This window comes from Chiroxiphia lanceolata, chromosome 3, assembly GCF_009829145.1.
Source record: "Chiroxiphia lanceolata isolate bChiLan1 chromosome 3, bChiLan1.pri, whole genome shotgun sequence".
Taxonomy (NCBI): domain Eukaryota; kingdom Metazoa; phylum Chordata; class Aves; order Passeriformes; family Pipridae; genus Chiroxiphia; species Chiroxiphia lanceolata.
The window spans coordinates 94,853,740-94,870,963 of record NC_045639.1 but is presented as its reverse complement, the minus strand read 5'-3'; the positions used below and the strand labels follow the sequence as shown (position 1 = coordinate 94,870,963).

General features: G+C 33.8%; 1 protein-coding gene across 5 annotated transcripts in view; it reads right to left on the bottom strand.

Moving 5' to 3' along the window:
- Positions 1 to 17,224, bottom strand: part of CSMD1 (CUB and Sushi multiple domains 1) — a 1,084,078-nt gene that overhangs the window by 103,591 nt on the left and 963,263 nt on the right. For all 5 annotated transcript variants that reach the window (XM_032681799.1, XM_032681800.1, XM_032681801.1 and 2 more), the window contains 5 exons: positions 14,461 to 14,649; positions 7,076 to 7,253; positions 5,522 to 5,667; positions 4,389 to 4,469; positions 4,119 to 4,232 (listed from right to left, as the gene is read on the bottom strand). In XM_032681799.1, coding sequence (XP_032537690.1) covers positions 4,119 to 4,232; positions 4,389 to 4,469; positions 5,522 to 5,667; positions 7,076 to 7,253; positions 14,461 to 14,649 — 708 coding nt within the window. The remainder of the gene's footprint in view (positions 1 to 4,118; positions 4,233 to 4,388; positions 4,470 to 5,521; positions 5,668 to 7,075; positions 7,254 to 14,460; positions 14,650 to 17,224) is intronic.

Below are 17,224 nucleotides of genomic sequence, written 5' to 3'. Positions count from 1 at the left end.
TTTGCATGGGTTCAAAATAGGACTGAATAATTCCACTGAAGAAACAGCTTTATGGGATTTAAAATATAAAGAACATTGCTAGCCTAAGCGTGGCTTAGCTACAGTTGGATTGAGCCCTTAATTAACTGCATGCTTGTAATGATCTTCTGTCCTTCACTAGAAAATCATTACTGGTCAGTGCTAGAGATGGAACACTGGGTATTTTGTGTGGTATATGGAATTTTTGATCTGATTCAGAAATATATATTTCCCCCCTTCAGATACTTAGGCTTTCAGAATGCAACATGAGTACTTTCAAGTATTTATCTATAAGTAAACACTATAAAGATGGCCATTAAAACCACAACTTTTAGATTATCTACCAATATTTCATATGATCCAGGAGAAATCTTCCTAAGTATAAGCCAGGGTTTCATCATTAAATAGGAATTAAATTCAACTCTTATTTCCATAGTAATGCTGGAGAGGCTGGGATAGAAATAAACCCAAGTAATTCTATTTTCCAGAAAGGAAACTTGCATTTATTTAAAGATACAACTTGTCTGAAGAAAGGAAATCAGTTGCATTACAATTTATTTAAAGAAATTCCTCTCTTATGTCTGTCCAAAATAACTGTGCCAGAATCTTTACTCTAATGCCTACAATTGTATTGTCTTCTGTCTCTGAATCACTCAGATGGCACTTTTTTTTTGTTATCAGATTAGATCTTTTGGTGTACTTCTTCCAACAAACCTTTGGTATATTCACATTAAAAGAATGTATGACCGAAAAACATTAACAGGTGGTATTCTCCTCAGACAGAACTGTGTTATTTAATGTTTTTAATGAAAAAAAAAACTAAAAGCTAACATACGTACTAAAGGTGTTCCTAAAAATCAATTAGAAACAAGTTATAGAACAACAAAATTCTAGTAACTTTAATTCATAGGGTAATTTTTAATAACAATAAATAACAAATACAAGAAAGGGAAGAAATTCACAAAATCCACAAAATCTGTGAGGGAAATACAGACCTGCTAATATTCATCTACGTATTGGGTTTGCATGGAAAGGTTTTGGTAGTGAGAGGGTTGCAGGGGTGGCTTCCGGGAGAAGCTGTCAGGAGCTTCCTGTGTTTGACAGACATAGGGACCAGCCAGTTCCCAAGATGGACTAACCACTGGCCAAGGCCAAGTCTATCAGCTACAGTGGCAGTATCTGTGTGATCCCACATTTAAGAAGGAAAAAAAGAAGTCCCACACAGCAGCAGGCACAAGAGAGGAGTAAGAATATGTGAAACAGCTCTGCAGATACCAAGGAGGGGGAGGTGATGGAGTAGAGATTCCTCTGCAGCTTGTGATGAGGACCACTGAGGCAGGCTGTGTCCCTGCAGCCCAAGAATGTCCATGGTGGAGCTCATAGAATCATAGGATTGTTTTGGTTAAAAAAGACCTCTAAAATCATTGAGACCACTATTAGCCTAACACTGTCAAGTCCACCACCAAACCACATCCTTAAGTGCCACATCTACACATCTTTTAAATATCTCCAAAGATGATGATTCAGTCACTTCTCCAAGTAACTCATTCCGATCCTTTGCAAGCCTTTTGGTGAAGAAATTTTTCCCAATATCCAATTTAAACCTCCCATGGTGCAATTTCAGGCATTTTCTCTTGTCCTATTGCTTGTTACCTGGGAAAAGAGACTGACCCCCACCTCACTACTCCTTTCAGGTGGAAAGCAATAAGGTGTCCCCTCCTTCTCCTTTTTTTCAGGCTAAGCACCAGTTCCCTCAGCCACTCCTCATAAGACTTGTTCTCTAGACCCTTCACAAGCTTCATTCCTCTTCTTTGGAAATGCTGCAGATACCATCTGCAGCCTGTGTAGGACTCCAAGCTGGAGCAAGTGGATGCTCAAAGGAGGCTGAGACCCCATGGGAAGCTACCCTGGAGCAAACTCGTGGCAAGACGTGCCCCATGGAAAGAAGAGCCCATGCTGGAGCAAGTTTACTAGCATGACTTTTGATCCCACAGGGGACCCACACTGGAGCAGTCTGTTCCTGAAGAACTGTGCCCCATGGAAGGCACCCACACTGGAGCAGTTCATGGAGAATGGCAGCCTATGGGAAGGACTCACGCTGGAGAAGTTTATGGAGGGCTTTCTGCTATGAAAGGGACTCCCATGCTAGAGCAGAGGAAGAGTTTGAGCAGTTCCCCTAAGGAGGAAAGATCGGCAGATACAATATGTGATGAATTGATCAAAATCTCTATTCCCTGCTCCATTGTGCTGCTGCCAGGGAGGAGGTACTGAAAATCAGGAGTGAAGCTGAGCCTAGGAAGAGTGGAGAAGTAGGGGGAAGGTGTTTTTAAGATTTGATTTTATTTTCTTGTTACCCTACTCTGATTTGATTGGTAATAAACTTGATTAACTTTCCTCAAACTGAGTCTGTTTTACCCTTGGCAATAATTGCTGACTGATCTCTCTTTTTATCTTGACCCATGAGCTTGTTGTTGTATTTTATCTCCCTTGTTCAGCTAATGAGGGGAGTGACAGTGTGGCTTTAGTGGTCACCTGACATCCAGCCAGGGTCAACCCACCACAGTCAACAATGTTTCAAATATGGTCAGAGAAAGCCACGAGTTTGCACAGCATCTGCAAGAACTGTTGGAAATAATCTGGGTTTTATAGGTGGCTAATCATTTTCAGAAATTCCTAATATCTCTGTAGATTTTACAATAATTGTTCAGTTCACTTTAGGCTTTCAGTTTTCATTGACACTCTAATTGACACAGTCAAGAGTTAACTTACTGCTGTTACTCTCAACTAAAAATTTGAAGTCTGGATTTTCAGTACAATCATCTTATTAAAATATAATTGAATTAGAGAAATACATTGATTGAAGAAAAGGAAAAAAATTAATAAGTATTGAGTTATCTGATCAGAAAGATACAGAAATACAAAATTTTCTCATTACTTTATTTTATGGTGAGGGTCTTGAAGTGAATAATGACTCTTTTTTCATCAAAAACAAAGACAGGGAGTCCCTGTCTCTGAATCCATTACAGATCCCAGCTAATTGTATGCACAGATTGAGAAAGGGGAGGTAAAAACCCCCACTTTACTCGGGTACAGGTGGTCTTGGCGAAAAATTTCTTATAGGTGCATAAAATATGGCAATAATAAACTAATATAGCTTGTACTATTGAATCCTTCATTAATTTCTAAATCATGGAAATAGAGAATAAGGGTAACAGGAAGGAAGATAAACAGCTCTTAATAAAGCATCACAATGATTGCTGTGTTTCCAACGTTACCTCTTGAGCATACGGATGTTTTACTTCATGCTATAGAAGATGCTCCATCCGTAATTATGTACAATAGATCAAAACTAAGCCTGGATAATATGATATGAGTATTAAAACTTCTGTTCACTTTTTGAATTCCTTAAAATATTAATGATGGCATCTCATCAGTAACTTTTATTTTCCAAAAAAATTTTGAGTTACTTTAGGACAAAATTCTACAAATGCTTCCTTGATCACTTTTTCATCATTTCAAAACCTTTTTTTATCCACTATTTAAAAACCAAGCAAAATAAAGAAAAAAACAAAGAACACCTGTTGAAAAACAAAATTTGGAGGAGAGAGTACAAATTTCCAAGGTAAACTTTTCCATGAAGATGAAAAAATTGTGTATGAATACATATCTAAACATCATTCATGTATTTTTAACTCCTTGTCTGAAATACTATATCACCATAATTTTGAAAGCACAGAGAAAGGATTCTCATTTCATTTTGAAAGCTTAATTTAAATTCATATTTTTTAAAATTCTTCAAGAGTTAAAAGAAATCTTTGGTTTGATAAGAAGCAATATAAAATATGTTAAATGATTTTTAGAAATCAATGTTTCATTAATGGTGGAGTTAAATAGGTAAAACCACTTTTCTTTTGATTCTAAAGCATGTATGTGCCTGTGCAATATTCTTAAAGACCAATATATGACGATGTGTGCACTGTTTAGATATTAAAGAAATAAATGGAAAATTTTCTTTTAAACATTAATGAAAAGGCCATGCCTAAAAATCTTTCTGTAGGATGCATACTAATGATATACAGACCATGCAAGCGTATATTTACCTTCACAAGATGGAGAGGATCCTTCAAACTGCAACTGTGCATTCAGTTTGCAAGTTAATACATCTTGTCCAACAAGGGTGAAACCAGGATGGCACCTGTACTTCACAAAATCTCCTGGAAAAATTATTGACAAAAAAAGTTAAACCCCAAAAAGCCTTCAAATAGAAGTATATCAAAATCTCAGGTGGAAGACGAAATATATTAAATAGGTTAGTTTATTTAGAATTCAAATGAAAATAAAAGAAAGAAAAAGAAATACCATTTTTTTACCTATTTCAAAATCATCATCTTCTGTAAACAAATCTGCATGTGGAACTGTGGGTGGAGGTTGGCACTTCCTCAGCTGATAAGCTGCAAATTTAAGTAAAAAAACCAAACTGTTAGGAACTATTTTACAGAAAATTCATTTCATAGTCATACTTCCCAAATTCACAGAGCTCCACTAAACCTCACAGTCTCTCAGTTACAACATTTTCCAAGTTAAATGTCATGACATTGCATGAGGGTGGAACAGGTTGCCCAGAGAAATTGTGGATCCCTGGAAGTGTACAAGTCCAGGTTGGATAAGGTTTTGAGAAACCTGGTCTACTAGAAAGTGTTCCTACCCATGGAAGGGGAGTTGGAACTAGATAATCATTAAGGTCCCTTCAAATTTAAACCATTCTATGATTATATCATTCTTTAAAGCAAAATCTCTACTCTTCAGATTTGTTTCAATACATTGTGAGCAATCTCATAAGGAAAGTGACCACTAGCTGAAAAAGACATTTCTGGATTAAAAAATCCAAATGAAGTAGAATGCCTACAAAATTTAAGTTTGTGATCAGAGTGTACATACTGAAGAAAAACTCTCCTCTCCATGGAACTAATTTCCTGGACAACTTGATAGTCCTATCCACTTTAGTTTTTGCTTCTCAGGTAAGTGCTTTAGGAGGAAACCACAGACAAGAAAACCATTTCAGACTGAGTAACAATTCTGTAAGGATTTGCAAATTTGAACAAAGTATTTTGCTGGATATCAGTCTTAGAGCTGTTGTTCAGTCCTACCATAGCATCCCAGAAATCTCTCTGACCATAAGCCCTAGGCATGGTCAGCTGGAGAAGAATTTTATTACAGAATGTTAAATGCTAACTAATAAATAGGACAAAATAATTAAAAAGGTAAAAGCTTAATGTTAGATAGTGACAATTAACATTAAATATAGAACACAGTTTATTCAAAGCCACAAATTAACATTCTTAAGATTATTTAATATGTGATTTTAAAAACTAGTTTTTACTGTTATTTAAAAAAATAGCAAATCCATGAATCCTGGTAAATCAGTAAACAAAGTTAAGAAATATTTTCAAAAATCACTAATTGACTGTGGTAAATAAATGTTAAGTCTATAAAGCAAACCAACCATGAAAATTGAGGACAAAGAATCCTCCTGTTGAAAAATCACTGTGAAATTTGAGGAGGACTTGATTGGTGGAACTATAAGCTGTTTCCAGAGCTGTGTTCCCACTGAAAACTCCTAGCTGAGGAGAATTATGGTCAGGACCATCCCTAGGAAGCGAAACATAAAAAAGTTAGCTGAAGAACCACTGCTCTTAGCATTTAAATTAAGAGTCCCTTTTTTCTGGAGAGTAGGTTAAATTTTTATAACAAAATTTTTTTTAATGATTTAAATTTTTTTTTCTTTTTATTTTTAGTAACACAGAATACTCTTTCCATCTTAAAAGGATTATATTTTTTGAGAGACTGGCAGCTTTGCAATAGTTTTTTTATTTACATGGGGAAGAAATCTAGTGGTTGACTGAAATTTCGGTGTGTGTTCTCATCAAAAATTCTCATGTACACATCAGCCAAAGCCCCCTCCCCCCAAAAAATCTAGAAAACTCTTGTAATGTTGTCATATTTCTAACATTTTTGACCCAAATCCTACAAGTCTTCAACTCATGACTGATACATACAGAGTTGTGGAAATTTCAAGTTACTCTTGCCTTTTAAATTAATCCCAAAGATGCCAAAGAGGACAACCTATGATGCATTTTAGGCTTGGGTTTATAGGTGATGGAAATACCAGAGGCAGCCCAATGGCAGTTCAGAAATAGTTATGCATCTCTGTAAACTGTCTGAAAAAAATTCATCAGTAGGTCTAGGAACAGTGAAGTAGCTGGGAGATGGGAGCAGCTGACTCACACACGAATGAGTTAAATCCTATATTCTGTGCAAACTGTCCTTTTGCTGAACTCTCTGTAGCATATATGAGAAATAAGTCACTTTGCACTTTAAGTGGGGTAAGGACCAGGATTAGACAGAGATGAGAAGGTGTCTAACATATTCAGCATTATTTATGCCTATTCTTCTTATGTAAGCATTTAGACAGCCCTGAGACCTCTTCCTTCAGCCGAGGTCACAAGCTGGGACGGGTTTGGGTAGAAAGAAATACAAGGTCATAAAAAGGGAATGTACAATATGAAGCTTAAAGGCATGGAGGTACAAGGCCTGAAATCCTGGGTTAGAAAAGTTAAAGAGTGTGCCTATCAACCATATTGAAATATTAAGAAAATTTAAGAAAATCTTAATATCTAAATTAGTTAATATCTAAAGATGTCAAAAAGTTTTGATATAACTAGCATATATTGCCTGATATGTTCATGGAACACGTAGTTGAACATAGTGCAGATTATTACACCACTTTGACCTAACATGGCCTCAACTCAGAAAAGAGAGAGGTCAAACAAGAGCTGATTGATAACTGAGTTTGAGTTTCAAAGGGCTTTTGGAACAATATTCTTAAATGAGTTCAGATAGTGATAAATAATATTTTTTTCCATATAATTTTACAACTTATTTTATGCTATTTTTCAGCACACATGCCAACATAAAGAGCAATCCTAAGAAAAACTGTAGCTTGGGAGAGTGAGATCAATCAGAAAAAAAATCACTTCTATTTTGAGAAATTGCATACCAAACTGCAATGTAGTCATTCACAGGTTCAGTTTGGAGTAAGGTAAAGTTGATATAAATCCCATGGCCTGGAGGTACAATTATTAACCAAGTACAGTCTTTGGAATTTGGGTATTCATCTGGAAATCCTGGGGAATAAACTGTACCATTCTGAGCAGTTACATTATAGCCACAAGGAGCTGAAAAGAAAACAAATGAAAAAAATTAGTAGGAGAAAATATTTTTTATATTACAAATGCAATATCAAAATGCTATCAGAATCTAAAAGCTCACAAGACAAGACAATCTAAGTATTAATGTCAGTATTTTCCTTCATTGTTTTTCAGAGACAGAAAATAGTGACATTCCTAAGAAATAATTTATCCTGGTGTCTTAGATTTCATTTTTTAAAATCCATCAAAATCAACTGAGAATAATGTTTCTATACAATTTTTGAAACTAAGTCAGCACACAAAAGGGGAACCTTTTGCTTGTATTCACAATTAAGAAACTAATAAGCAAAGAAGTCTTGCATCTTTCCACACAACTGAATGTTAACCAAACTGGAACACAATTCTCAAAAAAGAAAAAAAAGGCTAATCTTTCACTACTCCAGAACCATTATACTTTATTTATGACAGGTTCGAGTCATGTTTAATGGTAATTCACTTTCAAATTTCATGGTAATTATACTTATGACAAGTAAAATGGACATAGAGGCACGAATTAGTGCACACTTGCTGAATCAAATCTGTAGTCAAGTCAAAGTTATGAAAAGGTTGATTTTATTCAAGGGTAGCAAATATGTAATAAAGTGCTCTCTTTTGACTCAGTTTGGAAGAATTGAGTGATTATGGATGCATGAACGTATCTGAGTAGACATATGGCCATTACTGCAAATTAATGTGTCTCACTCATTAGAGTGGGATCTTAATCTCCTTTATGTGCACTCAGTCTTGCTCTAGAACTTTTCTCATTAGCTCTTACCATAAAGCTTGTTATTATTGTCAAGGTTCCTATGACTCTCCTTCAGACCCTCTTTATTTCTTTTTCAACTTTCAACAAGTGATGGAAAAGAAAAAAAAAAATAGAAGAAAAAAAAGGAAAAAGTAAAAAGGAAAAAGTAAAAAGGAAAAAGTAAAAAGGAGAATGGAAAAGGGAAAAAGGAAGAAGGAATGAAAAATGCAGAATGATGTCACGTTTCCTGTATGCTTTAAAGCTGCTATACCATTCAGATAGAAGAGTCATTTGACCAGTTGATGAGTAGACTAATCGGGAGGAATCCTTTTAATAATCAACAGATTTATAAGACAGGTTAAGGAACCTTTAACCACTTCACTTTCTTCATCCATATCAGTACTAACTAATCACCATCATGGTAAGATTGACGGAGAGATAGACAACAGGCTAGCAAAGGCATATAGTGCTTTCGGGAAACTCCATGAAAGAGTATGGCATAATAAACACCTGAAGAAAAGTACCAAGATCAGTGTTTACAGAGCCATTGTGCTGTCTACTCTCTTATATGGTTCCGAATCATGGGTCATCTACTGCCACCACCTGCAACTCCTAGAATGCTTCCATCAAAGCTGCCTCCGCACAATCCTAAACATCCACTGGTCAGATTATGTGACCAATACATCTGTTCTAGAACAAGCAGCAGTTACGAGTATTGAGGTCATGTTGCTGAGAACACAGCTGCGTTGGGCAGGGCACATCTCCAGGATGAAGGACCACCACCTCCCTAAGATCGTGCTCTATGGCGAACTTGCCACTGGCTGCTGCATGAGAGGAGCCCCTAAGAGGAGACACAAGGACTCCCTGAAGCAACATCTCGGCCTTGGTCACATTGTTCTTCATCGCTGGTCTACTCTGGCCTCCAACTGGGAGGTCTGGAGACACATAATCCATAACACTGCTGCTTCCTTTGAGAACGCACGCAGGGTCACTCTGGAGGAGAAAAGACAACGCAGAAAGAATCGTGCCTTGCCGCGGAATCTTTCTGCTGTGCCTTTTGCAACTGGACTTGTCTATCTTGCATTGGCTTCTTTAGCCACCAGCCCGCTTGTAGCAAATGTGGGTAGAGTCCTTCCCAAATCTTCGTTCGTGAAGCTGAGCCATGATAGGTATATGGCTTAGGTCAGTAAGGATAGCTGACTTCCAGTGCCATGATTAAGAAAAAATCAGTGGAAATCTATAGGGGGATGAAAATACTTTAGAAAGGCTTGTGAGTATAAGAAGCCTTACATGGTGCATAGAAGCATGCATTTTTTCCAATTAATTAAATTAGAATAGTATGTCTTTAGTATTTCTTTTGTAAGACGCTACCAGATCTCGTTTTTCTCAGCCTTCATAAGAATGTATAATCTTCTATACAAAGTTTTTGACCCAAACTACTAAGAATACTGGCCATAGCTATAAAAATTATTTCATTCTTTCATTGATTTCTCTCTCATCCCCACTGCCATACTCCAATAATTAGGGACTTTGTAACCATTTGCTTTCCTTATAGGAAAAATATTTATATGTCATAACAATACTTTCAGCAGTGCTAGACAGAGCTTTAATGTACAAAAATGAATTTTCCACAAAGCTACCTGAGAGACAGAAAACTCTTCATGATCAGTCAAACCACAGTCCTGCTGTTTAGTCAGAATCATAACTATAAATGTACACAACTGCACATACAATAGAGATGCAAGCACTCAGGCCTCAACTGTGTGGAATAGATGTAGGTGACTGTGGGTAGGTTTGGAAGGTAGGATTCATATGCAAAGAAACCAGGACAAATGTACATTCTGAATTAGAGAAATGTCAGGAACTTAGAGAAACATCAGCAATCACGCCCACAGTTTAATTGAATACTAGTTTTAATTAGAAACAATCTATGATTGAAAATGCGAGGTATAATATTTTTTTTCTCAATTATTCCTATGCAAAATAGCAGCATTCCTAAAAAAGATTAAAAAAATCAAGTGATAAATAGATGTAATTTTAGAAACATGTACAATGTGTCATATAGTAGAAATATCTGAGATACTTAAAATTTCTTTTAACAACTTTTAGCCAATCTCATGTTCCTACTTATCCTATCTACAAATGTCACATATAGTTAAAATAACTGGAAGTGCCATTTTGTGTTTGTAATGTCTATAAAGATGTATCATATACAGATTACTGCTAATATTCAATATTATTGAATATTAATTTTTTTAATTGAAATACTTTAGTTGTAAAATATGAAGGTCTACATTCTATCACAATTCTGCTATTCTTCTGTAAATAGTATTTTAAAATTTTTAAATTACTAAAAAAATTATTAAATCATTATAGGGATTTTTTTAAGATACTCTTTCTTTAGCTGACAACTTTCCTTCAAGGTTTTATTAGTGAGAAAAGAGGAACAATAAGTCATTGCAGACACATCACCACAAAAGTGCTGTAGAAGAAATCAAAATCAGGCTAAGGCATCTGTCCCACAAAGCTTAACCTAGGATTAGGAAAAAAGGAAGAGGAAGCATGATTTATATAAAACCAAGAAATGTTGAATCTTGTGTAGGTTTCCAATGAATCCTAAAAACAGTTAGTAAAAAAAAGTCTGCATGGAAGCATCTGAACACAAAGTTTCACAGGCTTCCTACTGAAGTGAAAGTTGAAGTGTTGCAATGCATGCCAGCAAAGACTCTGAGAAGCTGCTTCTCTTTCTTTGGTTCAGGAAAAGAAATTAACCTCTCCACATGTTCCAAAACCAGAGAAATACTGTAAAGCATTTATTTGATTAGGAAAAGGTGAAGCAGCTTATTAAACCTGAAGAAAGTCCATTAATTTCATGACATAAAAGAATCAGAGAGCTTTATGAGAGGTCAAGATAATAAAAAAGAATGACTTTTGCTATTGATTCAATTTCTTATCAAGTGAGGAGGCTAGAAGATTATTCCTCAAATGTGAATGACATAATGGTTCCATTTCTTATCCATTCTCTAACTTTAATCTATATATTTTATTATTCTCATTTCTGACTTACCGCTATAGAAAGGATTCAAAAAATATGTGCTGTGAAAGTTAAATGTTCCATATTTATTTTGTTAAGACATCAGTAGGATTACATCAAATGTCAATATTTTAATCATAAAGAAATAGTAATAAATAATAAAACATAACAAGAAAAATTACTAACACTAAAAACAACATTCAGTGAACCAATATAAAACATAGCAAGTGTGAAAACAATTTTCAAAGAGAACAGAGATTATACCTAGATTTCTAAGAACATACACAAAATAATGTCTTTCCACTGATAAACATTTCAAAGTGCATCTCAGAAATTATTGTTTGTTAAAATTAATTTTAATTAGTAAAATAAAAGGATATAGGGAGAATATTTATTTGATATCTTAAGTGTCTTTATTCAAGGAGTGCAGAACGTAGGTCAGTCTTAATGGGACAAGAAAAACCTGTTGTCTTATATTTTTATGTCCTTTAAGGTATTTTCTTTCTCTATTATAATGCAAGATATTAAGGTACACTGTAGTTGACCATCAGAGGATACCATAATGAGCATTAAAAAACCTGTATCATCAATCAGCAAGACTTAGGACTAAATACATTAAAATTTTATTTAGTAAAGTAAATCATGTTCATATCTGCTATACAAGACTGTACAGAAATTATTTGACTGCCTGTCTTCCTCATGCTCTCAAGATTTATATTTTTTCCCCACAATTTTTGAAAGTGGCATCATTATTTCCAGACAAGTTAGTCCCTTTGCTTGCTTGATCTTTTGTTTATACCTCTAATTGTTCTTGTCACACTAGTACTGTATTGTATTGTATATGGAACATGCTGACAATATTCTCTCATCATTCTTTACACTTTTATTTCAATCTTTAAAGGATATTGTAAAACTTTACTGTATGTTTAACATGAGGAAAAATACTTCACATTCGTTTATAGTGCAGTTTTAGCATGAATAACTTTGTATTGTCTTCCAAAATATTGATAAAGTTGACTCCATAACCCATTTGCCTTTGAATGAAAGTATCTTCATGAAATAGTACCTCCTCATCTTCATTTTTTTTTAGAACTCAAAATTAATTATATATTAATTCATTCAACAAATAGAAAAATATTTTAAAGTGCAATAATTTCTAATTAAAAAGTCACATGAAGCTGCAGATCAAATTCAGTATAAAGTCTTATGTACCAAAATTGAAGTTTCCAATCCTCCTATTCTTTTACCTTCTAATTCAGGAGGCACTGAAAAACAGCATCCTTGGGGAGTAAAAAAAGCACATAACTGGAATACCTAAGCCCATGTAGGCTGAATGAATTCTCTAAAATAATTACAGAAATTAGCTGTAAGAGTCAACAGAAGGAGATTGGTGGTCTTAGAATATTTCAGAGCAATATAGGCACATAACTTAAAGGGAATGTTACAAAATATTTTAATTAAAAGATATAGGAGATGATAGTTCACATTTTTAATCTAAATATACCTGTGATAAAAGTGTTGGAAGAAAGAAACATTAAAAAAATCCTTATGAGTTATAACCAATCACTTTGAGAAAGATGTAATGCATTATGACATTACATGTCTCTAAAGAATGCATTGGCTGTACTGTCACAAAGAACTACATTTTCTCATGCCTCTGGTTTTAAAAGAAATGCCTATAATGCCTATTATAGTATGGACTAATGGAGTTGCACAAGGCTCATAAGATGTTTCACAACACAATTCCAACTATACTTTGCTAAAATAATATAGTTATTTAATAATTGTATTAGTTTCTTATGCTGCTGTTTCATTTTACGTATTATTCCCCCTAAAAGAGAAATTCATATTCCAAAAGAGGTTTTAAATTATTTTGATACATTCCTCCTTACCTATATTTTTGCAAAATGTCTTCCAGCTGTACTGATGCACAGATTAAAACTCAAGAAGAAATGGAAGATATGGGAACTGCAACCACACCTTGACAATCATTGAACAGTAAATGTACCCACTGATTGGATGGAAGTTACACATTCTCTCACAGGATAGAAATTTTCTAGTGCCATTCAACACTGGAAATATCACTTTTAGTACTTTTACCTTCATATAATCATAAATGTAAAACAGTAAAAGTGCTTGGCAATAAAAATCTCCTTTAATTCAAAAGTAAAAACTCTCAATACTATAATTTGCAATACTTTCAACCTCCTTTATGTATTTACTGTATTAATTTTCTGAGAAGTTTATGGTATTTTTCTTTATTATGGAACTAGAACTTAAATGTTACGTATTCTTGCAACATTGGATTTAAATGACAACATGAAATAATACAAATGTCCATTCCCAAGTACATGGACAAAACATATGTTCATGCTGCAGAGCAATATAGTTAAGCTGTTCAGGAATAATAAGAAAATAATTTAAAATTATTATTCACAGTATTAAAATACTCATTTGGGAAGTAGGAAATTGCAGTGCCTTAGCAAATCTTTTGACATCTAGTGTAGTTTTTCCTTCTGACAATACTGAGCCCTTGTCTAATAAGAATGCAGAGAAGAACTCAAATTGGAAAACACTGTTAGCCTGTCCCAGTGGAAAATTTCTTTCTAGTCTCTAGCAGTCTGTCCTGAAACAGAATGACTGACCCTTCCTCTACAGTTTTTTCATGGCTTATACCTGTAGCTCAGTTAAATCTCTCTTGAATTCCTCACAGGTTTTCTGGTTTGACTAACCCAAGGTCTATCAGGTGTTTTCTGTAGAGAAGCTTCTGTCCCATCTTTCAGTATCAGTGACAAATATACTGAACATACATTCTGCAGTGCAAACCTGTAGCACCATTAGCCTCTTGTTATGATGGAAACCATTTATTTCAATCTATTTTATATGTTCTTAGCTGGTTAATTGTATGTGACACCACTTCTGCTCTACACAATGACTACCTAGTTTTGTCATAACATCCTATATGAATACTTTATCAAAGCTTCTAAAGCTCTAAAAGAATGTCAGAAATTTTGTTTCTGCACTTGCATTTTTTTAGATGAAAGTCCAAGTAAAAGCTTTACACCATAAAATGTTGTATGTTACATTGTACACTACCCCCCTTGCTCTCAAATCAGAAAAAAAAAATCACATTGAGTTTGAGATAATTTCTGGTAGTATCATGAGTTCTTATAATATCAGCCAATACAACTGACAGATATTAATAGGAACAATAAATCACTACTGAAGAACATGATTCATAAAATATGTCTGACTTATAAAAGCACATAACATCTTCCTTTATCTGCTTACATTACACATTAGGATAAAGGCACAGTTCTTCAGCAAAAGCTGCATTATATACATGTACACAAACAACTGAACAAAAATCAGAAAGTACTGTGAGTCCTGAAACAAAGGTAGTATTAGAAAGTTACCTTCACATCTGGGAAAATGATAGTTCCAATTTCTGTTGATTCCATGTTGACATGTGAGAACAGGTTGACCCCTCAAAACATATCCAGGGTAGCACTCAAATGATACAGACTGACCCACACTGTAATCTGTGTTGACTATATATCCATTCAAAAAAGGAGGAGGATCAGGGCAGTTCTGTAACTCATAAGCTGGAAGAGAACAGAAATACTTTTTATTGCTTAATCAACTCTCAGCACAGGAAGTACACATTAATATAAATTCTGTAATCCATTCAATAATAGGTAAACACTGAAAGGTCAAGCTCCAGTAACATAGTGATTAGCACACAACAAGAAATAAATCATCCATTGGGACCATACAGAAATATTCTAGTACGTGACATAAAAGTCATTAATTCCTTAAATTTTATGAAATACAAGATTTTTACAATACACTGGATTTTTTAATATATATTAAACTATGCAAAAAAAAATCACCTGACCAAAAAAGTTAAAAGAATTAATGACTATAAAGAAACAGGGCTTCATAAAGGTCTAAAAAAATTACAGATATCTACCAAAGGAAACGTTCCTTTTAGATACAGCTCTATACAAAAAATTGCTTCAGTGATTTATCAAATTTGATGTTTGGTTCTACGTTTTCAAAGACTTCAAAATATTATTCAATGAAACATATTTAATTCATAAAAATCAGTGCGATGAAAATCCTAGAAGTATATAGATATTATTGTCAACTAGATTATTTAAACAAGTCAATTCAGCAAGATTAAACTAAACATATAACTTGGATATGCATAAGTACTTACTTACAGTGAAGTTTGTACTTAACTGCTTCACTGAAGTACAGCAACTGTCATTAGGTTTTTTAGTCATTGATGATTACAGTCATTCTATGCAATAAAGAGAAGATTTATTTTCATAAAACCTTCTTCTTTTCCCTAATTTTGCCAGTGAATCCAGACTCCAGTGTTTGTAACATTACAAAGTCAGAAGAGATGTGGAGGTGCCCCAAATATTCTGAAATCCTTTAATAAATCAGACTCCCCAAATAACAAAAAAATTAGAAAATAAATTCTAAATTTAAGAATAGAAATTAATTGCTGCTGGAAAAGAAATGTAAAAAGGCTTATTCTACCTAAACTGTGGTTCATTAAATTTTTATGCTAAATCTAGTAATGGTTAATTAATTTTTAATGCTATTATTACTCCAACTCTCATTATTTTTATAGTACTACTACAGATAATATCGTTATCAACATTTTTATACTAAATAGAGTACTAGAAAGATTATATAAGAGTACAGGACATATTAAGACTGATATATTAAACTATATAAAAGTCTATATAGCAATTATATTAAAAATAGAACTGAAGATTATTCTGGAGGGTCAGAGGATCTCACAGATTTTTTTGAAAAGGTGCAGCATTACATTGCACAATAGTTACAAGAGGAGTGTTTTGGAATGATTACAATAAATACTGGAACTTTTAAGCTTTTGTGAATACACATAAAAAGCATCATCCCTTATTGGTTAACTTGTTGCATTATAGTATTCATAGCTTACATTTTAAAAGTACTAAACACAGTCTTAGAATTTTTAAGAGAATATTAAAAATTATTTTCAGAAAAAAACACTATCTCTCTGATCTACATAAGAAGATAACAGGAACCACTCAGGTGAGAGAGGAAATCCTGAAAGAGCATCATCTCCTCTCTATCCCTTTAATTTGCACAGTATCCTTTGCAGTCCTTTGGATAGCAAATAAAAAAAAAATAAAGCCTAGCTTTTAAAATTCCAACTACTGTTTATTCAGAGATGCATATGCTTTTTACCTATTTTAAGTAAGGAAAATAAAACACATAAAGAAACTTTTGGAGGTTGTTCTGGTATTTGTTTTAGTAAGAATGCCTAAAGCAGATCATCATAAATTTGAAGGTCAGTCAGTTAGGGGTGAAAGTACTCACACAGAGCATAGTTGTGTGTTTTGTGATTTGTTATTTTAAAAATAAGATGTAAAATGTTAAGATACTCTACATGTGTTTTCTGGTATAAATCCTATAGATGACTCATAAATTATTGATCAGGTGATCCATCAGACTATGATATCATGATTTACAGGTCACTCAGGGAGTATGTTATATAGCTTTAATATAAATATGAATTATATTCTTTTCTTTTGATATATGCAATGACACCTGATTTAACACAGCAATTAATTATTCAATCATGACTATCAAATATTACCAACAAATCCTTATTGTCATACCTTACAAAAGAAAGCTCTTTTTATGAGTGTCATGCCCAAAGACTTGTTCGGTGTAGAGCTTTAAAAATTGAGATACTATTTCACAGCAGACAAAAACTCTATCAAGAGTCTGAAAAGAAGTCCAATGTAAAGGAAATCTGAGAAAAAGATTTCATTCCAATACTGGTAGCAGTCAAATACTTGAATTTTAAAATTATCTCATATAGACATTTGTCATTTCTTTGCACAGTATATTTTCTACTGATAAGAAAAGAGTGTAAATCACAAAAGAAATGTAATTGATCCCCTGCTATCCTATTTTTATGATTAAAATGTATTTTTCATCTTACATAAACACTAGGGTGACTTACTGGCTTTTCAAGTGTCACATACTTCTGTAACACTTAAACATGGAAACAACTGGTATTAGCACAGAATTAAGCATGTAATTGCTCAAATGCTAGGAAAGCTCCCAATTAGCTCACTTAAAACTTTCATTTAGGCTTATTGAACATTC